The 24,320-nt window shown below is 44.3% G+C and overlaps 2 protein-coding genes across 2 annotated transcripts; both read right to left on the bottom strand.

Moving 5' to 3' along the window:
• Window positions 1-1,284: 1,284 nt before the first annotated feature.
• On the bottom strand, window positions 1,285-2,412 carry LOC120684045 (copper transporter 6-like). Its single transcript, XM_039966141.1, has one exon. It carries the CDS (start codon window positions 2,071-2,073, stop codon window positions 1,546-1,548), a length of 528 nt encoding a protein of 175 aa, XP_039822075.1. The 5' UTR covers window positions 2,074-2,412; the 3' UTR covers window positions 1,285-1,545.
• Window positions 2,413-13,195: 10,783 nt separating this feature from the next.
• On the bottom strand, window positions 13,196-15,385 carry LOC120683175 (putative HVA22-like protein g). Its single transcript, XM_039965203.1, has 6 exons — window positions 15,118-15,385; window positions 14,883-14,981; window positions 14,352-14,408; window positions 14,210-14,273; window positions 13,882-14,088; window positions 13,196-13,785 (listed from the first exon to the last, which is right to left on the bottom strand). Exons 1-6 carry the CDS (start codon window positions 15,147-15,149, stop codon window positions 13,669-13,671), a joined length of 576 nt encoding a protein of 191 aa, XP_039821137.1. The 5' UTR covers window positions 15,150-15,385; the 3' UTR covers window positions 13,196-13,668.
• Between the last annotated feature and the right edge of the window lie 8,935 nt (window positions 15,386-24,320).

The following is a 24,320-nucleotide window of genomic DNA, read 5'->3' as shown; positions in this document are numbered from 1 at the left end:
ATAAAGACAACTGCTGTCTCACTGTTGCACATAAAGCTGTACGGGCACTTCTTTCATCGTTGATAAGTCAACCTGCTAATTGGTTTGGAAACCAAACCAAAATCACACCAAACTATTTTATTATTAATATACTTCAGAAACCAAACCAACTCTATCCAGTTGCTATTCCACTCAAACCAAGCCAAACTGCTTGCTCTCTTTCTCCAAAGCAAACCAAACCAATAGTTTCAATTCAAATAAATTGGTTTCAAACTACTATGTCAAATTCTCTCCAACTAATTTAGTGGCTCCGCTCTTAACATAGGGTCCACATATAGTTCAAGCTACAATGTTTTGCACAGAGTAGCTGCCAGTCATATTGAATCATTTCCAAAAAAATTCAGTCAATTTCGATAAAAAAAAATTTAGTGTGATCATGAGGTTTTTATTTTTAGTGTCCAACTTTTGATGTGGGTCCATGTGTAGTTTTAGTCACACTGCTTTACTCAGAGTAGTTGCCAGTCATACTGAATCATCTCCAACAAGTTTCGGTCAATTTTGATAAAATTTTATAGTGTGAATGCGAGCTTTTATTTCTAGAGTCCGGCTTTTGATGTGGGGCTCACGTATAGTTCTAGCAACACTGCTTTACACAGAGTAGCTGCCAGTTATACTGAGTCATCTCCAACAAGTTTAAATCAATTTCGATAAAATTTTATAGTGTGAACGTGAGATTTTATTTCTAGAGTCCGACTCTTTATATGAGGACTGTATAAGGGGGCAAATCATACCAATCCAAACTAATTCAAACCGTTTGCACTCTGAAACTAATCCAAACCAAACCATACGTGCATATAACCCACTTGCCCCATCCAATTAGAATCCAAAGGCAAAACCAAACCACTCAACCCGGTTTGAATCCAAACCGTTAGCAGCTTGATTGATAAGCCAGGTTGGCGGCTACAACAATTCTCTTTTTACGCATTAACAAGCATTTCTTCCCCTCTAATGGCTAGCTCATGTAGATCATATAGCTTTCAAGACACCAGACTACCGGAGTACGCACCCTAATCTTGTTCGGTTATATTGCAATTGTTCCGGGCCGGAAATAATAGATATAATAAAAAAACTCATGATAGGTACAACAAGTGATCAAAGTTTATTTCGGGTTGGAAACTTCGCAATAAATTTTAAGATTATTTTGCAACAAAATAGATTATGATAATTAAAATAAGAGATTAAGAATCAATCCATAAGTTGAGGCTTATGGAATCAATCGCTATAAACACGTGACATCTCCACTGGTAACAAATAAAAGAAAAAAAATCTTTCTTCGATATAAACACACGATATACAGATATAATGAATGAAGCATGTTTTTTCTTAGCAAGGCACATCATGACAACCTTCACATAAGCCGTAACACAAAAGGACAATGAGATGGCAGCAATGGCATTTCAGACCTGGAGATTCCACAGTTTTCAGATGCCTACAGCAAAAGATACAGAGGGGACGGCCATCCATTTGTTTAACCCAACTGCTGCACTTGCGGCGCTGTACTGTAGTCTAGGCCTTGGAGCCATCCTGGGCAGCGGCGAGCTCGCGGTCACGGGCGGCGGCGCCCCCCGGGTGCACCCTGCTGCGCGCGAGGAGGAAGCCGAGCGCGTGGCCGGCCACGGCGGCGAGCAGCACGCCGCCGTTGAAGGACATGACGGCCAGCATGACCAGGTACGCCGTCCCCATCCTGGCGGCGTGCGCCGCCGTGAGCAGCGCGACCGAGGACGGCGGGACGCCCGCGTCGCGGCCCCGGCGGCGCGCGACGCAGCGCGAGGCCGCGGCGAGCGCCTCGGTGAGCGCGGCGAGCGCGAGCACGAAGAGGAGGCAGAGCGCGTAGGCGCCCCCGCCGCGCGCGCCCGGCCACCCCGGGAACAGCACCACCGCGCGGTCGCCCCAGAAGAAGGTCATGTGCATCATGGGCATGTGCGGGCCCGCCGGCGCCTTGCCCGCGCCCGCGCCCGCGCCGGCCGGCCCCGCGTGGCCGCCCCCGTGCAACGGCGGCGCCATCGCCATCGGGCCCATGCCGCCGCCGGCCATGGGTGGACTTGTATGTTGGCCTAGCTCTAGCCCAGCGGCCGGATCTCTGTAACGGACTGCGACCAAGCAGCAGGGCCGGGCCGGGCGAGGCGAGAGCGAGACTGGTTGGGCAACGGGCGGGGCGGAAGGACTTTTACTGTCAAGTCAGGGGGGTCGCGAGGCGGGCACACGGCGAACGGCGAAGGAGGCAGGGTTTGTCCTCGTGACCGAACAACTGGAAGCGGGGGGGACCCGGCAGGCGGTGCCGCGCTTCTGCTCAGCGGTAAGCAGCTGCTGGCATTTGTACCCGCGCGTGAGGGAGCGGGTGATGCCGTCAGGGTGGTGGCTCACCAGCTGCTCGTGACAGCACCATGGCACCAGGAGCGCCACCTGCTGCGCTGCCGTGAGGTTTGCCGGGGCTTGCAGCACACCGTCGGCAGTGGGCAGGAGCGATGCCCACGGGACGGGACCCGTGCAGTGCAGCTGTGCTGGGGCTGGACCGCTGGATGGAGGAGCCCGTGCAGTGCAGTGCAGTGCGGCTTTGGAATCTCATGGCCGGCTGGCTGCGTATTCAATCGAGATTCCACCAAAACACGCAACGCCTCGTTTTGCGCTCCGTGCCGAATCTCTCCGGTGCCATTACTGCGCGGCATTGTTGTGCGTGTCTCTGTTCAGCTGATGCGCTGGGTTGGCAAAGAGGTTTAAAATTTAGGGGTGTTTGGTTTATCTGGGGTTTATTCTAAGCTCTGTCGTATTGGATGCTAATTAGAAATATTAATTATAGATTAATAATATAATATAATAAATTCTATAACTTCTAGGTTTATGAAATGAATCTATTAAGCTTAATTAGATTATGATAATCTAAGAGCCGGATCTTAAACAGGACGGGTTCTAGTCTTATATAATTTTGCACTAAAATATATAAGGATCAAATTGTTTTTAGGGAATATAAGGATCAAGTTGGGTTGTAAAGATATCACGAGAAAGACAACATGTCTGTTAGCTAATTCGTTAATTTATATGGTCCAATAGCGCTATGGCTTGGTGCGGTATTAGTTATACATAAACCGTATGCAAAGTGATTGAACTGCAGGCGAAGTGATATAGGCACTTGCATGCACATGCAGAGTTGCCGCATCTACCTTTTCATTTTTTTTTTCATTTTCTTTTGTATTCGTTTCCTTCTTGTTCTCCTTTATATTTTTTTCCAATGCTATCCCAAATATTTCTTCTATAGCATATAAATATAATTTGCCTTTCTTTTCATTCAATTTCTATCTTCTTTAATCTTAATTTCATACATTATTTTATATTTTTCTATGAACTATGTTCTGTGATTGATATAAATGTATAAATGCAGTAATATTTAATGTTACTTTTCTTATTTTCTCTACTGGTTTGCCCTTACTCCAATTTGATAATTTTTATTTTATTCTTTTATTTTTTTTATTCTATTCATTTTTACTGATCCTATTATTTCATTCTTTGTTCAGTTTTCTTTCATCCTTTACTTGAAATAGATAAATATATCTATTTATTCTATTGCTTGGTGTAAATTATAGAAACATTGTTCACATTATGAAATATTATTTTGTTGATTGTATATGGTAAGAGCAATAGTAATAAGCTATTTGTTTACTTTTTGGCAGGCCATGAAAATATTGGTTTCACCGTATTCCCTCCGTCGGCATTTATCCACATATCATTTTTTCTCTTCTTTTTTATGTGTTTCTATTATGCTATAGATGGAAAAGCGAGTCGCACATTTACATACAGCTATAAGCATATTCGAGTGCACATGTTAAAAGAGTTAGAATCAATTTGTTTGTGATATCAAATTATTTGTTAATTATTTAGACTAATCTATTCGGTGAAGTTGACACATTTATTCATACTACCCATTTACCTTCACTTATCCTATACAATAAAATATTGTTCAATATTTTATTCGTAGTACATTATTATTTCTTTATTATATTTAATTTTTTGTTCGTATTGTTAAAATATTTATTTCTAGTTGTTGAAAATAATTATTTAGTATTAACAAAATTTTTATTCAAAATATCATGCGAACATAAGCAAGTGTGATCTTGCTTTGAAGATAAATGATAATGGTGTACTCCAATTTAGTTTAGATATACGGTTTAAGTTTTATTAAAGGCAAACTAGCCAATGTTGTCCTTCCTCTAACTTATATCTACAGGTCAACTTGGTTCTCCAACTTTCACGAAGTTCAAATTGATCCTTCAACTTCTATTTCCAGGATCAACTTCGTCCCGAAGCTGAGCTGGACAGCCATATCGGTGTTTCACGTCATCCAGCTGTATGTTAGGGTATTAATATGTATGTTAAAAGTCCATATTGCCCTTTAGCTCTATGGGTCCACCACAACAAGCACTTCTCATTTTCTCGGTGCAATACCCCGTGCAGATGCCTTTGCTCTCCGTTTTCCTCTCAGTTTCCCCTTCCAGCTCCACAGTAGTGCAGCCCGCCTCCAAATCGAGACTGCAGAGGGCTCGTGGTGGTCGTGGTGGCCGCTAGGATCTATGCTAGGCAGGGATGGAAGCACACATGGCGGCGAGGAATCAGACTACATGTGTGCATATATGGAGGTTAGGCATTGATTTTACCCAAACTGCAAATTTGCGAGCTTAATTGGTGTTGAAATTGGTTGCTTTCTATACTTCGTTTCATGCCAAAATCACTTGTGGTTGGCAGCTCCAATGGTTGCTCAGAGAACATACCCAAAGAGCAAGGTGCCACAGCAGGGCCTCGCGTGGCAGTGAGGTGGTGGAGGCTGCAGAGCAGGGTGCTGTGAAGCCGCCGGCGCAGGGGCCGCGGGAGGCTGCCAATGCAGGGACCCGCGGAGGCCACCAGCGCTGGGGAGACGCAAACGCAGGCGGAGGCTGATGAAGCAGGAGCTCACGGAGTTGGAGGCGGAGGCATAGAGGCAAGCGGTGGCTGGCGACGAAGCCGTTGGCGCATGGCTCGGGGGAGCGTGCCACGCATGGAGGCGCCGCGCCGCCTCGAGGGCTAGCCCGACGACGGGGAGGTGCAGGCGGCCGCGGTGGGGCTCGCTCGACGGTGGGAAGGCGCTGGCGGCCTCGGCTGGGGGTAAACTAAATGAAAGAAGGGCATATAGGACATTCCCTGTGAGATGAGGGATGATGTGGTGGGGAGGTAAGCCAACGTGGATGTCCAGCTCAAGGACGGAGTTGGTCTAGAAAATAGAAGTTGAGGGACTAAATTTAGACCTTGTGAAAATTTGGGGACCAAGTTGACCCGTGAACAATAGTTTGAGGATGAGATTGGCTATTTTGACTTTGTTAAAAATTTTAATCTTCCATATGTTTGCATGCAGATAGTGTAATAAAATTTGTCTCTTTTGTGTCTGCTTTATGCTCACAGACTGCCCATATACAGCAGGATGGTGGTGGTTTGATGGTGCACACGGTACTTTTTTTTTTATGGGCACACGGTACTTGAATTAAATCACGCGTTCAACTGACCTGAAGTAATAGCTAATCGCGCCATATGCTATTGGGTCTTTGAGGGAGCAACGAGAAAAGGCCCATCGCGCAGTTTTTGGCCCAGTACGTCTGGATCATCTGCCACCGCTTATCCTGCGGCCCCGCTACCTGTAAATAGAGGTTACCGGCCATGGGCCGGCCATCGAGGGTGAGATTACTCGCCCATACAGGGAAGGATATAAATAAATGATACGGATATTTTCGATCGAATTCAATCTAATTTGGAATAGTTTTTATTTTTTTCGTATTTGATTCTGGATATTACTAAAAGTTATATTTTTATGATGTCGAAAAATTAACACTATCCATATCCGATTCGTATTTAAAAAATATATAAAAATAAATATAGTAATATATGTCCATATTCGATCTCTCTACATCCCTAATTATTAACAAGTAACAAGTGAAATTCCTCTAAAAAAACAAGTGAAACGACCTTCCCGTCGACGACTCACAACCCTATATAACAAACATGCAAATCGAGATTTTCTACCTACCTACCCTAATAACAAACTAACAAACCCCCGCTAACCGGCCGTCATCAGACTCCGTCCGTCTCCCGCATAGATGGGAGCCATGGCGGCCTACTCGCAGCCGATCCTGGGCCTGCAGAGCTACGGCGGCGACACCGAGGACGACGGCTCCTCCTCCAGCGGAGAGCTGCGCGGCATCGCCCGCCCACCGGCCAAGGCGCGGTGCCGCTCCTACGGCGACGTCCTCCCCCTCGGCGCCGCCGGCGTCCCGTGCCCCAAGCCGCGGCGGCACAGGAGCGGCGGCGAGCGGGCTGGCACGCCTCTCCTCGCGTCCCCGCCGCGCTACGTGAGCTTCGAGGACGTGATCGGCGCCGCCGCGGCGCCGTTCCCGGACGGCGGCGCGCCCGAGCGCGGCGCCACCATCAGCGACCCGCTCGTGCGGGCGGCGTCGCGGCTGTACGCGCGGGAGGCGGCGGCCCTCAGGCCGCAGCAGAACCGGCGGCGCCAGCGGTCGCCGGGGCCGCTCGGGACCCGCCGGGGCAGCGCCATGCACGGGCTCGTCAAGAAGTACGTGCACCCCTTCTTCGGCTTCGTCGCGGGCATCTTCTGCTGCGCGATCCCCTCGTGATCACCGAGCGCGAGCGGGTCATATATAAACCCCTCCATCGGCCAGAATAGCTAGGTCTCTTCCTTTAGTTGGCATTATTAGATCCTAGCAGCTAATTAATGACGGCGATGCAAGTGTGTAAATAGGCAAAAGCTGATGCTAGTTGGTTAGCTAGTTATTACTTATTAGTGTGGTTGATTCTTGTGTTTACGCAGCAGTTGGTATGAGAAAATTGCAACTCTAGAAGCAGGAGCGCGACCAGCAGATCTATTATTTTATTATTTGGCCAACAAACGGAGTCTCCATGTTCGCTCTCAAAGTCTAGAAATTCCCACGTTAATCGGAGAAAAAAAAAGAAAAATTACCCACCACTGCCATTACAAAAAAAATAGCCTAAAATATCCATGTGCCTAATTAAAAATCACTCACCAATACCATTATGAAAAATTAAATATAAAATAACATTTAACTATGTATCAGTTATAAACATATACTATTAATAAAACTAAAGCTAACAACAAACAATCAAAACGCACTAAAATCAAAAGTTGTCCAAAATGAAATTTGATCAATAATTTAAATACTAAAAATAATTGTACATCAAATTTAAAATTCAAATATATACCATGACAATATGAAATTCAAATATATATCAAATGCAAAAACAGGCTGCAAACCATGACACCTACGTGAAAATAACGAAACGACGGATTTGCCTTACCTATACAGCCTAAAAAAATTATAGAGCTACCTGCATAAAATAACTATTACTCTATATATTAGTTTACTTAACATCAAAGTTGAAAGTAATAATTATAATGTCAGAGTTCACTAAAAAATAAATTACTAACACATGCAAGAGATCTCAAAATCAACGGATAAAAAGCTGCAGTACCCATCCGACCCATACCTATCTCAACTCACCAGAGCATACGGAAAATTAGGGGCCCATCTGGAGTGAAAGCGGCCCACCCACTGGCCAGGCGCGGCAACGCCGCGCCCCAAGATTTCTAGTGTGTAACTAATTAACACCTGAATACCCTAACCTCCGAGGAATCTAGCCAAACTTTGTGCAGTGATAGTGCACCCTAGCTTTGGCCTCCTCCGCTCAGTGGCCTTCCGCTCTTTCCTTTAGTTGACAATTGAATCTTAAAAACTAGGAGGATCAAGTTTGTAGATAGTGGTCAACAGGGGCGAACCCAGCATAGGACATGGGTGTACACATGTACACCCGATAATTCTTGTTCTTGCAAACGAAATCCAAGTTAGTAGGTAGCTCAATATATTGTAACTGGATTCAGATCCGAATACAGTTAGTTTTGTTAGGATTTGGGGTGCTCCGTCTCGCACAGCACAAGGAAAGAGAAGAGGCTTGCGCGGCATACTTGGAGGATGCGCTTGTCACCGGCAAAGAAGCATACCTGAACATTTGATTTTCTTTTGATAGTCATATTTTCGAAACTGAATTATTCTCATTTAAATTAACATCTTGCGAATAGTATGGATGGCCGTTCGACTCCCTGCAGAGTAACTCTCTTGAAAAAAATACTAGTGTAAGTATAAGATAACATCGAAAATGAGAAATCATGATTAATGAGATGATAAGTAAAGTTCTTCTTGATCATTGTATCAAGATGAAATAGAACTATCAAAATAGAAAAGAAAATAGAGGGTGTACTAATTTTTTACCTATATTTTAGTTTGTGCAACACAATTGCTCGCTAGCTAATGCATGGCTATAGCCTACATCTGTATTATTTTAACTTTCCATGGTTGGAAATTCAATTAATAAAGGTAGCAGGGTGCATGCATATACCACAAAACCGAAATACTCGAGTTTCATTGAATACCTCAATCTGGGATCGATGGAGCCCACGAACTCCAGGTTAGGTCCAAGTTTGGTTGATTCTAAGTATAGCTTAGCTTGAATTGAATTTTAGGAAGTCAAATATGAATAGCTCGTGAATCTTGAGTTTTTCTAATAACCCTACTTAAGAATAAGAGTGAACATCGAATATTCAGCGGGCATAAAACAAGCTAGTCGTGATGCTTTTTATTTCAATAACTATCTTTTCTTTTATTTTATACTAATATCTTTTATTTTTAATATGATAGATGAAATAATAAAATTAATTGACCACCTTTTAATAATACCCTATTTAGCTACATAAACGTGCTATAGCAATTACATTAGGCTCTCAACTAATTATTATCGTACTGGACCAATCGTTTCAGTGTTGGTTATTGATCCAAATCTTACGTAGGTACACACACAATATGAACTTTAGCGAATAAAGTGAGAAGATATAATTCAATATAAATACTAATCATCAAAATTCCAACGAGGAAAAGGTCTCTTCTCCGACTCAACTTTAATCGGCGACTTAAGAAATGTAACTAAGAAAAATAATAATACGAATCATCTGATTTAGTGCTTATAACATATAGTATTTCGATTGATGGTATCAAAAATATTGAAAAGGTTGGCATCTTATGATCCACCATTTGGATTATCTTCTTAGCATTGATCTTTTTAGCATAGTGCTTTGCAATAAAATGAACATGTTTTTAAAATGGACTATATAAAGTTATATTATATTAATTATCATACAATTTTATTAAATATTGGCTCCTAACATTTCAAATAACATCTCCACTTATTTCTAAGAAGTGGACTATTTTCATAATTTATTATTGATGGTCATTAAAATTCCTATCCGATACAAAATTGAAAGCGGACGGAGTTAACGTCTAGATTGTAGTCTCCTCTGATTTGAAATTGATATCGCCTTATCTTCTTTATATAGAGGTGATTAGTAAGGGAGGAAGGGAACAGACGTGAGGAGGATGAAGTAGAGCGCACCACCAATACGGATATGACCTTCACAAGGTAACCACGCAAGAAAATTGGTGACAACATTGGTGAGCAAACAATTGGCGAGCAAAAGAACGGTTGGCTCGCTCATCAACCATGTTGTCGTGACGAGCACGCATGCTAATATGGTGGACACCCTCGTCATTGCTAAAGTCAAGGTCGCGATAGCTAGCATCGTGAAGGACGACAAGGAAATTTTTTGAGGAAGGGGGATGGGTGGCATGTATGAAAGTGTTAAGAAGTGTTAGATTTCAAAATTTTGTTTGAAAGGATTTTGATCGAGATTTTGTCATGTGATTTAATAATGTCATGTTGAAAATCGATAAGGTTAATAAATGCTTCACAGTATCACCCGAAGCAACGCACATTTATATATTTACTAGTATCATAACAATTTGTTCTTGCTAAAAAAACTTACTCTTTCATGTTAGAAAACATATCTTGCAACACTTTAAATCATATAGTGGAGCAAAATATCACACTGATAGATATTTTATGTGCTAGCTGTATAACAAGTAATATAAACTATAAATAAAGCATTAGACGTCTATACACAAAACATGTGAAATCTTTGTTATCTAATCTTGAGAAGCTACTGTCTAAAGAGGGATAGAATGTATATTTAAGTAATGAATTTTAGCTTGGAAAATAATATATGTTTCAAACTAGCCATAATAAATTTATTTAGATTATGGTTAAGTGCAAAAATATTTTTAGAGGTTATGTACACCTAATTTTTAAAGTCTAGATCCAACACTAATGGTTATGTGATGACGGATGGCGAAATCTCTTCTCCATCTCTATCTCTTCTCTACTACTAAAAAGAGGCTAAGGGTGATGTTTTCTTAGTCTACACATCGACCCAGCTTCGTCGTCCCTCCTCCGACGGTCGCAGATGGCTCCCGTGCGATCTGAGCGCTCCACTGCAGACACTCACCCGACCCGCTTCCCACCCCGCACGCCCTCTTCCTCATTGCGGCCCGCCGCCTTCCCCCTCGCTCCACCCTCCCCTCTCCACACCCCAGCCGCCGCCACCACGGCGTCGCCCTGAACCTTCACCCTCCGCTCGCCCCCACCGTTGATGACCTCGTTTCCCCCCTCCCTCTCCTCCTCGGCCTGATGTGCAGCCCCTACAACCCCCATCCCTGGTGCAACCTCTCTCTCTGCAGATCCGCAGATTGGATCGGAGAGGCAGCCATGCTGCCCGAGGAGCGGCGACACAGGCAGCAATGCCCAATGACGGAACGGCCGCACACGGGGAGCAGGAGTCCGATACAGTGAGGGGCGAGCACTGCATGGCATGCCTACGCCGCCCACTCGCCGCAGCGACGCCGACCTAGGCCATAGGCCTTGAGGCTGGTGCGGCTGCCCGCAGCCCCGGCCGCTGGCCGGCTACCCTGCATGGCTGCATTGCACATCATTTTCATGGAGGGGGGAGCTGTGGAGACGTGGGCGTAGGTGCTGCTGTTGGGCATGGCTGCGGACGTGGAGTAGCGGACAAGCACCGGCAGCAGCACAATTTGGTGGTTTCTCCAGTAAAGTTCGATTGTATGATTCGCCATCGCCAGTGTTGATATTCATTGTCAATGTTCGCCTCCGCTGCTCTAGGTACTCGTGTGTGTTTCTACACCCAGGTAACTTCTATTTGATGGCATGTCATTTTTTGCATGATGAAGTTCATATTACGTTGAATGGGTGCTCTTTCTGATTTGCAGCTGTATATTTGCCTTTAAATATTCTAGGCCCTTGTTAGTTCATTCATGAGCGATAGGTGAGTAGTAGTGTGATTAGAGCTGGCATTCCTTGTAATTATTCCCTATGCAGTTCATGCTAATAAGGCCGTCCAAGAGGCTTGTTCAATATAGCACAAATAAATTGAGTAATAACCGGTTAAACAAGTCAGCTACAGCTATCAGAGAATTAATACAGTTCCTCTAAAAGACTTCTTCCTGTGCTGCTCATTGTAGAGATGGTGTTCAGATGAACATAATTTATTAGTTTGTATACTGAGCTTCATGATTAAGTGAATATTGATTTTACTGTGAACTTGCAATGAAATAAAATACTGAAAGCTTCAATGCATTTTGATTGGACAGTCATTTGAAGTGTAGGTTCTTTTGCTTCATTAGCTCATATCAGTTTTTGTTTCTTTCGCAATTACAGGTGTATGCAATTTTTTGTTCTCCTTTGCCATCATTTATCTCTTTTAATTTGCGTCAGAGGTGCAAACATTGTGCGTTTGTACTCAATGTTGCCATATTCGCATACTCACCATTGTGCTTACATTAACTTCAGGACATCAACAAGGAGATCTGCAGGTTCAAGCTGTCAGTCAACACTCGGGGCCGACTCGTGGCGACGGAGTTCTTGAAGCAGTTCATATGATAATTTAGCCATTGTTGAACTCACATCATGGTTACGGCCTATAACTATGCTGTTGTTGGTCAGCAGCTTTGGCTTTCTTTCATCACTCTTTTTTAGTTGACTGAGAGCTTTTATGAATGCCTTGCATTGGGGGGGATGAATCCTTGTATCTGAACCACCTGATTAGCAGCTGATGATTGAGAGGTGAGGTTATCCCACACTTCCCATTCTCCATTTTTTGCCCCCCCCCCCCCCCCCCCCCCCTCCTTCTGAATTGTGTGGTACCGTGGTTCTGCTTGTGGCTAAATCCTGGCTAGCGATGCATTCAGAGGAAACGGGAGGAAATGACATATCGTCTCCTTTAAACAAACTCTGGCTAAATATGTTTCTAAATATTATTTGCTTGGTTCATTTAGCAATTTGGGTGGGGATGGATCTTTGGTTGCTGCTTGGTATGTCTTGTTTTATGTCAGATTGGTTTTAGTATTAGAGGTTAAATATAATTTATGTGGGCATCAGAGGCACGCCACAACTCTAATGGCTCTTTTTATATATGGTCTTGTGTAGAATGGAATTTTTAAATTTTTTATATATTCTTGAACAAATATTCAAATTAAAGATAATTATGTTCTAGACTTGACTCTTTCTTTCAGTCTGCTGATATTCATCACATTCCATGTCAAATGTGATACGCTGATGGTGAGACTAACATATGATGGAAGTGGACCTCAGGTGGAGATGCGATGGAGAAATGATTTTTGAAGGAAGATGTGGGTTGTTGTCTAAATTTTACTTACACAATGAATAAAAAATAAAATATCAATATTAGAGATTTTGTATATTTGTCTCATCATGAAACTTGGACTTACCAAATGTGGGATATGTTGCTTAAAATGAATTTCACTGAAAATGCAAATCTCGTATGATATTGCGTGCTCCTCTATTGCATTGAAGATTTTACATACCCAAAGCAACGGATAGGACATTAGCTATGCTTCCTGAAATGCAACTTGCTATTAATTTATAATATATATATTGCCTGTAGCAACGCACGGACACAAACCTAGTTAGTACTAATTAGCTAGTTAGCTGTCATCATGATGTTTAATAAGCTCCATCCATGATTCTTCTGAACTGTCCTTTGTCAGAATTTTCCTTCCCTTTTTATCTTAGATACACTGTCATCAGTACTCAGTAGCTCAAATTAGGAAGATTATTTAGATTTATATATTATAATAATTATTTATTTACAAATTTTCGTGCAACTATAGTTTGGATTTATGTCAGCATATCCGATTGGAATTAACAGACTTTCCAATTTCCATAACTCAGCACAATACAACTCTACAAGACAGCAGAGAAACCACAATACACTGCAAGAAGCATGCGAAGAGATTGTTGCCATAGTTCTCAAGGCGTCGCCTAGGCGACACCTAGGCGTCCATGCGCCATCCACCGATTTGCGCCTTGCTCACCTAGGCGCCCGCCTTGCTCGCCTAGGCGTCCAGCCGCCCCACCTTGCTAGGTGTCCGCCTTACCGCCTTGAGAACTATGATTGTTGCAGACAATTTAAAACCCACTATCTACAAGAAGTTTGTAGAGATCTATGTTTGTAGTCAAACCTACAAGTTTTGTACATAATCCACCTGTGTTTTAAATCAACCAGCTTCACAATGATTTGCTTGTTCCTACCTACGCCTATGCCAGTAATCATTTCAGTTTCTGTGCACACCATATGCATCAACTTGCTAATTTTTTGGTCTGCTAGTAGCCACTACGCGGTCGCCGGTGCCTCCCCCCATCCCTCCGGTCGCCACCAATTGCGTAGTCGTCGGTGAAGCTCGGCCTGTCAGCCCGGTCCCCTCTGAACGAGAAGAAACTCTGCACCACCACCGGGAGCAATCACACATATTAACAAATGAATGTGATAGCGTCAGAAGAGGAGAATAACCAAACTGGTCGAGACAGTTTGTTTACCCTTGTTCTTGATCCTCTGGACGCCTGCGACCGGACGTAGTCCATTACCCGGAGGAAGAGGTCGTAGCCCCTCTCGGTGAAGGTCTTGAGGTAGAAGACAAGGATATCACCGGCATTGGCGCGCAGGTACTGCAGTCTCGCCTCGATGCTGGGCTGGTACTGCATCACCAGGGGCTGGAGGAAGGTCTCATACACTATGTCTGTTCCCTGGTTCAAAAGAGAATGACTTTCTGTTCAGTGTTCAGACATCTATCAAAAGATTTGAGACGCACAACCTAAGCTATCTGTTGCTGCACGGCATTCCGTGTTATGTACTTCTAGTGCATACCCTTGTCTTTGGGTACCACAGGTACACGAGGAAGGCAAGCTTGAGCTCGTAGTACATTGGAATCCTGTTAGGGTAATGGAGGGAATTGTGAGACCAAAACCACTTTTCTGAATGGAGTTATGACTGATATTTTGGTAGTTACTTGGAAATCAGAACACCAGCAATTTCGTCGAACATGGCCAGGAGCACTAGGATGATCCTGCAAGGTTGACGAAACTGGTCAAACTTAGCAAGACCAAGATCTCAAAGCAGTACACATCATAGTATTATCAGACTTTCAGTTAATCATATTGAGTCAAGTCAACCACCCAAAGATTTCAGTCAGCAGCTAAAAGTAAGATCTTGTGTGTTTTTTTTTTTTTTTTGAAATTTAAGATCTTGTGATTCTGCATCCCATTCCCAAATCCCATATATGAAATGAAATTGCTACGTAGTCCTACTTTTCAGAAAAAAAAGAATTTGCTATTGAATCCCACACCAAGCGAAATAAGTCTGTACCTACTACTAGATAGAAATCAATCCCCTTTTCTGGACGGGCACCAGTTTAGCTGCCAGATCCAATTCTTTCTGTTAGTCCGACTTCGAATTCGATTTACTCCCAACCACAAATTAAGCAAATCGCAGAAGCTTAAACGGACCAATTACCCAGAGATACAGGTTTCTGAATCATTACCAATACTCGCACCAGAACCGGAGCTGGTCAGCCCGGCCAGGCCGCTGCTCGATCGCCTTGAAGCACTCCAGCGCCGGCATCGCGTACCCAAACAGCAACCTGCAACCACAATAAGCAGATGAGCCCAGCCCAGTCTTCCTCTTCCAGGAACAGAGACCAAGCACAAGCGGAAGCACCGCTCGGCATCGAGAAATTCCACCGAAAGGTCTGGGACAGGGGTGGAAGGGGCACTTACGTGAGGAATTTCGTCAGGAGTTCCGTCGACATCCCGAAACCAGCGTGGGATTCGCCGGAGGAGGAGGAGGAAGGAGGCGAAGTCTGTCTGAGGGAAGGATTATCTCGAGTTCTTGCCTTCTTGGCGCCTTGCCTAGCTGACCTGTTTGGTGGCTGATGACTTGCTTACTTGCCAAGTTAGAGGCGATGAGACAAAGATCCGGCAGGTGGTTAGCTCAGCGGCTCCGGCACCGGCAGGATCTCTGATGGTCCTGGGGCGGCCAAATTACGGTTTTGACCTTGCAGTTGCATTTGATGGCCAATGAGATGGGTGTGGCCATCAGTTGGGTGTAGGACGTATGATGAGTTGTGGATCAAGTGAGGTTTTTGTGTATATACTAAGGGAAAAGTGAATTGGGTGTCCATAAAGTAAAAACTAAAAAAAAATAGAATCAATAATTTTGCCATAATTTGGTGCCATTTGGTATGATGTGACATAAAACCTACCAAAAACTAAAAGCAAGGTTTGTCTGAGTTAATCGGGTCCTATTTCGATCCAAGTGCTAATGAGTGAAAGATAAATTTTAGCACTAGCTTTAAATTTATCCTAAGGGAAGTGCTAATGAGGTGAACTAAACTAAACTTTAGCCAAGATTTAAAAATTTTTAGCATGTGCATGAGTGCTAATATCTGCTAAAATTTAGCACTCAAATTTAGTTCCTTTAAATAGGGCCTTAGTGAGGAAACAAGGAGATTCAATTAATGATGGTATCTTCTCTATTAGTCCTTATCCAACTCTATCAGAACGAAAATGAACTGTTCATATTAAGTGCGGGGACATCATATTTTGTGAGAAGTGCCCAGGTGCTTCCTGATTTATGATCGAATTAATATCAAGCGCATTACATTTGAACTGACAGGACTGATGTTTCTGTACTAACGAAGCTCTTTTAAACTTTTTTCCCTTCTTCAGACAATCTTGACGGGATCTGATGTTTCTGCACTAATTTGCATTCGAGATCTCCAAGTATATGCACCTCTGAATCCTTATCCACGAGTTTGTGCTTCGAATTGCTATTGGACTGCTGATGCTGAGACACCTTGCAACTTGGTCAAGTGCCCTTGCATTGTGATAGTGCAGTTTAGTTTTGCGCACTGTATGGTCTGGTTTGACCGTCTCTGTTGAAGGAGCCAGAGTGCCAGACAAATTATAAGCCGGTTTGACAACTCGGGTCGTCTATGGAGCGCTCGAGCGTTTCAGCTGTTTGCAGCACACCCCTTTAGACGCATCATTTTTTCGTTGGCTTACCTAAAACATGCATTGGCGGTCGTGTTAACCTAGAGGAGAGTTTCTATTATAGTAGCCTCGATACGGAGGAGGTTATCTATCAATTGAGATATATTAACCTTATTTTAAGGGTGTAAATTGGTGACATTTAGATTCACCTCCAACTCTTTTTAATTCAAAACTAGTGAGGTAACCCGCGCATATGCGCGGCTAGTATTAATATTCTAAATATATCTTATATTTTTTATTTAATTATTATTCATAAACTTAAATTTTTCTCATCACATGCTACTTGCTTCAGTAATCAAGAATGCTTCTCTGCTGCTAGTACAGTGGTGCCTCCTTTTAAATACATTTCTTTGTCAATAATGTGGCCGCATAGCAAGCGTACAACACTAATCTTGTCACGACTCCCTATCTCCTTGATCTTAGCTACTACTATTCGCTGTAGTAGTAGTAATAACATGTTTCTTATCTGTCAGCCCTTGCAGTAAGGCTACTCATTGCTCAGTTCAAGTATTCAACTAACTCAGTTGTTTTTTTGCTAGCTTCCCTATTCTATGATCCTCTTATTTGTCTATTGCTACTATGTTTAATTCTACCGTCTGTTGCATGGCATCATGCCTCCATGGCCTAGTTTTTGTTGGGGAATAATCGATCCAAGTTTCTTACTTTTTGGAAGCCAACAAATCTTCATAGTGCAGAATACAAAATTTCGTTCACAATTTCAGCAATCTATGTTCGTGTTCAATCCTAATGAGTTTACTGTACCAAACATGGCTTGATCGATATTCTCCTGGTTCCTGATCTGCTTGTGGTGTTAATTTTTTTTTGAGCTTGTGGTGTTAATTGTGAGGTACGGTAGTGACTTGTAGCAATGTCGGCAATAAATCTTTGGAGAGAGGTAGTCTAATATAGTGCAAAGTCTAAAATTATCTTGTTTATTTTGACTAATGATAACATAATCGTGATGGTGCATTTGAGATTTTGGTAATATATTAAGATATATGTGTGGTAAAATATGTTAATTGTTTGTGTAGCTAGTATCCTATAAGTAATCACGATATGTAATTTGATATGTAAAACGATGGATAGATTTATATTTATAAATAGAAATATATTTTAATGGTGCTGGTGGTGGGTAATTTATAAACATGTATATGGACATTTTAAACTAATTTCTTCGTAATGGCAGTGATGGGTAATTTTATTTTTTATTTTTTCTTCGATTAATGTGGAAATTTCTAGACCTTAAAAGCAAACGTGGAGGCTGTTAGCCACTAACCTTACCGCAGAACAAGCCCGGCCCGCTCAACACAAGCGGCCAACAAGCATGTCGTCTTCCTTGGGAAATCTCTCAAATCATGTCGTCATTCTTCCTTGTGTCACCCTCTTCATCTCCATCTCTCATGGTCCCGCCGCCAAATTCACCTCCACCGCCCGCTGCCATCCTAACCCAACTTCGTCATCAGCACTACTAGAAAACAGGCCAAAGATCCAGGCCAAAAGTACCACTTGTTGTTTGAACCGGTACTAATGTAAGGCATCAGCACCGGCTGCAACACTAGCCGGTACTATTGGCCTGCGCCAAGCGCTGGCAAGATGCGCCACAGCACAAACCGGTGCCAATGCACTGACAAAGGCACCGTGTAATGCTATGAGCCGGTACCAAATGGTCGATGCATCAATAGCACCGGGTGGAGGCACGACCCGGTGCTATTGATGCAGACATTGGTACCAGGTCACGCCATAACCTGGTGTCAATGCATGCCTTAGATATAGGTACCGGTTGGTGGCAATTGAAAACACGTTTTTTGGCACCGGTTGAAAGAATTGCCCGGCACCAAAACATGGCTGCCCAGTTTGGCTCCGCGATATTTTAAGTCCCTGTCCATTCATCTCTCAAATCGATCTCTCATTCTCTCGTCTCTCTCATCTCTCATTCTCTACCACTCATCTCTCCCACCTTATCTCCCGCGGCCGCAGAGAGGGGCGCGCGGGGCGCCGCCACCACGGATAGAGCCGAGCCGGGCGCCTCCGCCGCGGGAGCCGGCCGCCGCCGCCGCGGAGGGGCGCGCGGGATGGCGGGGGACGACTCCTCCTCGGGCTCGTCGTCGGATGTGGAGGACCCGCAGCTCGAGCTCCCGGCGCGCGGAGGCGGAGCTCCTCCGTTCACGCACGTCGCGCCTCGTCCGCTCGAGCTCCCGGGCGCGCACCCGGCGCGCGGAGGCAGAGCTCTTCCGTTCGCGCGCGCCGCCGTGCCTCCTCCGCTCGTCCGGGCGCCCGGCGCCGCCCCCCGCGTCCAGCTCGACCTGGATCCGCGCCGCTTCCGCTTCCAACTCGGGGTCAGTCGGGCCATGGGCCACTCCGCCGCCGGTGATGGTTCGCCAACCATTCCTCGTCTTCTTCTTCCTTGCAGGCTGGTGACGGCGAGCGCGGACGGGGTGGCGCCGCTCTCCCGGAGGAGATCTACAACGCGCTCAAGGCGATCCGACCCCGCCTGGCCCGCGCCGACCTGCTGCGAGCCTACAGCGCGCTCGTCCGTGACGACCGCCAGTTCAGGTCGCTCATGGCGCTGACGGAGGACATGAGGAGGGACTGGCTGCTCATGGAGGTCCCGGACCGGGGGCATTGTTTCTTTTTTTTCTTATTTTTTTAAATAGAGATGCATGTGGGATTATAGATTGTGAATGATTTTTTGAATGATTTGTCAGATCTATGAGTATTTTTTTGGATCAATTCAATATTTTGTTGTTGATTCTTTTGAATGAATCTCTACTGCAAGTAGAGGATGGGATGCTAGTGGAGGATGGGAAGGGAATGGGAGAGAGTGCAAGCAACAGAACGGGAGATGATGAGAGGGAACGGGCGTAGCTGCCTTACGGGCGTAGCTGCCTTTGGTACTGGTTGGAATTCCAACCGGTACCAAAGGTGGCTTTAGGTACCGGGTGATTTACCCGGTGTCAAAGTCAGATCCTATTGGTCTCACTTTGGGGGCACTGGTTGAAAAACCGGTACCTAAGTTTGTTTCCAACCGGTGCTAAGAGCTCTTTTTCTAGTAGTGCAGGGTACTCCCCGCAAAAGGGCGAACGAGGCTGTCACACCGCTTCAGGTGACGCATTGCGCGTGCGTGCGCGCAATGTATAGTCACTGGCATCTTAATCCTATCCTATCCAAGTATCTAAACCATGTCCCTAGCTTTATGTTGACCTCCACCATCATGACGCCGCTCACCACCAAAAGATCTATATCTAAGCCTACGAAGTGGGGGTGATTCTTTTGCTTCCAATCGTCAAATTAAAACGGGCAATTGTTGTAATGTGCCTGTCCTAATCGCTCAAACTGGTTGACCTTCAATGCCCAGACATGGCTAGCGTCACCCTCGCTCACACGTCCACGGGCGTGTTTGTTTTCGATTATAAGCCGATTCAGGATGGAGAAAAGCGAAAGTCCCACCCAAACGCGTCGCTTATTTTTCGCTTTTCTCAACCGCGGCTTCTCCAGGAATCGCAGATACAACGTAAACACCGATTCTGACGACCGCGTCCAAAACCTCGTGCACGGGAGAAGCGAGCAGATTTTCCCACCGATACCCCTCCTCCCCCATCTCCCACCCCTCCCGATAGGACTCCTCCCCGCATCTTGGCGCCGCCCGTCTGTCCTGGATCGCCGCCCCCACCGCCGCCCCCTACTCCGCCCCCTCCTCTACCGCCGCCGCCCCTCCTCTACCATCGCCGGCCCCCTGCTGCGAGAACCCGCGCGGCTGCGGCCTGCTGCGACCTCCGGATCTTGCCGCCCCCTCGGCCCCTCCTGTACCACCCCCCCTCCTGCGGTGCCTCCCGCGCCGAGACGCGAGGTGGAGCACCCGCGCGACCGTGCCAACTCGTCCCAGGCGCCGTGCGGAGCCCCTGGAAGCGCCCCGCCGCCGCAAGTCCTGGATCCACGCCGCCACCTAGAATCGTCTCGGATCTGCGCGGCCACCACCTGGAATCGCCCCGCTGCCGCAAGTCAGGTGCGCACGCCGACCTTTTTGGCCCTGTTTATTTCCTGGGAATGCATATTTCCTGCGATTGGAGCAGCGCCGCCGGGCCACCTACTGATGCCCCTACCTTTCACAGGGTTGATCACATTTGCAGCCGGCCCGATCCGTGTCCCTGCCCTCGTCGATCTGGTGCCCTCCACAAGGTTGAGCACATCTGCAGCCGGCTCAATTCGTGTCCCTATCCTCGTCGATCTGGTGCAAGAAGCTGTAAGTGCCTCTTTTGCTTATTGCATGAATGTCTAGTGTAGGATATGCTGTTAATTGGATGAATATATAGTTGCAACATAGATGGATTGCTGCAGATTAGTGATATGTGCAAACGAATTACTTGGTAGTACACTGTTTTTTGAAATAATAGACCTTGTATTTTTAGATGGAAAAACCAGGAAAGGTAGTGGCAAAATGGGATTCATTTGCCGCCAAAGTTTTTAATGATATTTGCTGCGAAGAAGTTCTTGCCCACAATCGCCCTCAACAATGTTTGAACAATGTGGGATATGCAAATTTGGTTCGCAAATTTTATGAACGAACCAAAAGACCATACACTGAAGGGCAAATGAAGAACCGATGGGATGTGCTGAAAAAAGGTATATATAATAGAAAACCTTGAACTTAAGAGCCACAGGATTGGGAAGGGATCCCAGTACTGGTTGCATTGTTGCTGATGATGATTGGTGGAAGGAACAAGAACAGGTGAGCTATACATTAATCTTCTATACCTCCAAATTTGTATTGTTGAACGAATTGTCTAATGAATGCATTAATATATTTTGTAGGCTATGCCTGGATGTACTGCTAATTTCAGATTTGTACCATTTGAGCATGAGGATCAAATGAGAATAATGTTTGAAGCTGTTATAGTTACAAATGAGACCTCTTATGTTCTAACAGGGCATGACAATGATGGTGAAGTTGGGGAGGGTGATGCTGCGGGTAATGATGATGGAGAGATAGGTGGGATTGGAACTAGTACGGAGAGGAGGGCAGAAAAAAAGGCTGCACATTAATCACCTAAGGGAAAGAAGAAGAAGACTTTCAGAGACCAATGCATGAAGCATTTAGTTGAAGCATATGAGATTAAAGCTCAGAGTAGTAAACACTCTGCTACTTCACAGGTTGTTGATCTCGTTAGAGATGAGATTGGAAGTATGTTGGAGCAAGTCATTAATGATGGGGCTGAGGAAGGGAGTGATGAACACTTCTATGCTACACAACTTCTTACCAAGAAGGAGAACCGTGATGTATTCATTACACTGAAGACACCAAATGGAAGGCAGAGTTGGCTAAGGAGGGCATGGGAGAACAGAAAGAAGCATTAGTGTGTTCTTTTTTGTTATTATTACACTTATGTCTAGTTTGAGACATTTTTCTTGCATCCTTAAATTTGTTGTGTGTGACTTTGGAGTATTTTTATCCTAAGACATTTATCAGTTGTGTTGTACCAATAAAAAATTTGGCTTGCGAATTATTACTTTTTCACAGGCTTTCATTCTATGAGTTCCTCTAGTTGTTCTAGTGAATCTGGAGGCACTTCTGAGTCTGGAAATGTCATGGTTGTTGATGAGTCTAGTGATGATGATGAAGATTTCATGGTTGCTTTGGATTGGATGGCATCAGGCAATTTGCACAAGAAGATAATAGATAATTCCTCATTACCTATCATGACCGGATTACAATGGGTTGAAGTAACATAACAGAATCCAGTTGATTGTTATGACATATTCAAAATGCGAAGGTCAGTTTTCTTACGGTTTCATGACACCTTGGTTCAAAATTATGGATTGACATCTAGTAGGAGGTACACTAGCAAGGAAGCCTTAGGAATATTTTTGTGGGCTTGTGGTTCACCTCAATCTTTTAGACAATGTAGGAACAAGTTTCGGCGATCATTAGAAACTGTTAGTAGAAAATTTGCAGAAGTTCTTGAATCCATTATGAGACTAGCTTTTGATATTGTGAGGCCAAAAGATCCACAATTTAGAACAATCCATCCTAAACTGCAAGAGGCTAGGTTCTGGCCGCATTTCGAAGATTGCATAGGTGCAATAGATGGTACTCATATACCGGTGACTGTGCCATTAAGTGAGCAACCCAAGTACATTGGCCGCCATGGGTATGCCTGACAAAATGTGATGGCGGTATGTGACTTTGATATGCTGTTCATATTTGTTGTCACTGGTTGGCCTGGATCTATTCATGACACTCGTGTACTATTGGATACGCTGCTCACATACAAGGATCAATTTCCACATCCTCCTCATGGTAAGAACAAGCTGCGATGCAATTTATGTTTTGATCAATAATTCCTCATTGCTATGTAAGATGACATAAATTTGATATGCAGGAAAGTACTATCTTGTTGACTCTGGATACCCTAATAGAAAAGGATTTCTTGCACCCTACAAGGCACAAAGGTATCATGTTTCTGAATGGCGTCATGGTCACCAAGCAGTGGGATTGAAAGAGGTGTTCCATCATGCACATTTATCCCTTAGAAATGTGATTGAGCGGTCATTTGGAGTTCTAAAGATGAAGTTGCGCATTCTCTTGAACTTGCCGAGTTACCCAGTTAACAAGCAGTCCAAGATTATAGTTGCTTGTATGGCCCTTCACAATTTCATTAGGGAATGTGACTTAGAAGATCCGCATTTTCAAGAAGATGTTGAAGATGATAGTCCTCATCCAATTTATGATGACATAGATGATGGTGGTACTGGAGATGATGTCGATATGAATGCATTTCGTGATGCGATCGCTACCGCTATGGTTTCGTGATTTAGTTGTATCCATCATTTATGTACTTGTAGTTTAGAAATTAGTGCTGGAATATGTATTGGTATATTGTGATATTAATCTATTTGATCTAATAGTAATATTATGTAGTCAAGATACTTAGAAAATATAAGAATTATTGAATTATACTCGTATTCAGCAAAAAAATGAGATGTCATCAGCCTCAAGGGCATTTCAGACATTTTACCACTCAACTCAGAGAATCGACTCAAAATAATCAGAATTGCCAAACACCCAACTTATTCTAACAGCCGATTCTCCAGGCAGCAGGCTTATCTCAGAATCCTGATTCTCAGAAAAGCAGAAACAAACAGGGCCTACTACTACCACCGCATTGACCTACCACTTAGAGTCTTCCTTAAGTGCATATTTAGACCCACCCGAATCACAAATATTCAGCTAATTTAGCTCTAAGAGCAAGATTAATAATTCAACCGGTTACTAGCTATAAAGATCCTTGCAGCCTACCTCTCAGCCCACTCCTATATATGATCCACTTGTCCTTATCACAAAGTTTCTCAGTTCTTGTGTCGAATCTGGGTGTAAGATTACAGCCCGTTTCTTCTCTCTCTCCTCCACCTCGGCATTCAGTCTGCTGACAAATCTCTTATAATACTTGCTCTAACTAATCCAAACTGAACCCAGGTACTAGTTGTTCTAGGGGATGTAAATTGGTGACCCTTGGATTCACCTCCAACTCTATTTAGTTAAAATATTTATACTACTTTTGTAAAATAGAATTTTATTTTAGAGAAGTAATGCAAATATTTAAACTAAGGAGGATCGAAAGTGCACCTAAGGGTCACCAAATTACACCAACAACATCCCCAACAATGGCCCCCCAAATCACAGCTCTCATATAGTCTTTGGGGCTGACCCCCATCTCACAGCTTCCAAATAATGCATTCAAGTCCAGCAAGGGCCTCGTATTTCAACCCCCATCTATTCAGCAAGAGGATGTTGAATGCGGCACACGAATGGAGGGCTCTCTAGAGACCCTCCAGACCTAAGAGGTGGAAGGGGAAATCTGGAGGCCTTCCTAATTTGGACACTCAATCAGAGAGTCTGCTGAAGTTGTTTTTCTTAACTCCATTCTTCAAAT

The sequence above is a fragment of the Panicum virgatum genome, chromosome 7N (genome assembly GCF_016808335.1).
Source record: "Panicum virgatum strain AP13 chromosome 7N, P.virgatum_v5, whole genome shotgun sequence".
NCBI classification, from domain to species: Eukaryota; Viridiplantae; Streptophyta; class Magnoliopsida; order Poales; family Poaceae; genus Panicum; species Panicum virgatum.
Note: the sequence above shows the minus strand (reverse complement) of the source record. Positions and strands in the feature narration are given on the sequence as shown.

Excerpts from the sequence above, each read along its gene's own strand:
- LOC120684045 (XM_039966141.1), bottom strand. The coding sequence starts at position 2,073 with ATGGCCGGCGGCGGCATGGGCCCGATGGCGATGGCGCCGCCGTTGCAC.
- LOC120683175 (XM_039965203.1), bottom strand. The coding sequence starts at position 15,149 with ATGTCGACGGAACTCCTGACGAAATTCCTCAC. Across the intron at positions 14,982-15,117 it reads CTCCTGACGAAATTCCTCAC|GTTGCTGTTTGGGTACGCGA; the intron begins GTAAGTGCCCCT and ends TTGTGGTTGCAG. Across the intron at positions 14,409-14,882 it reads CGGTTCTGGTGCGAGTATTG|GATCATCCTAGTGCTCCTGG; the intron begins GTAATGATTCAG and ends TCAACCTTGCAG.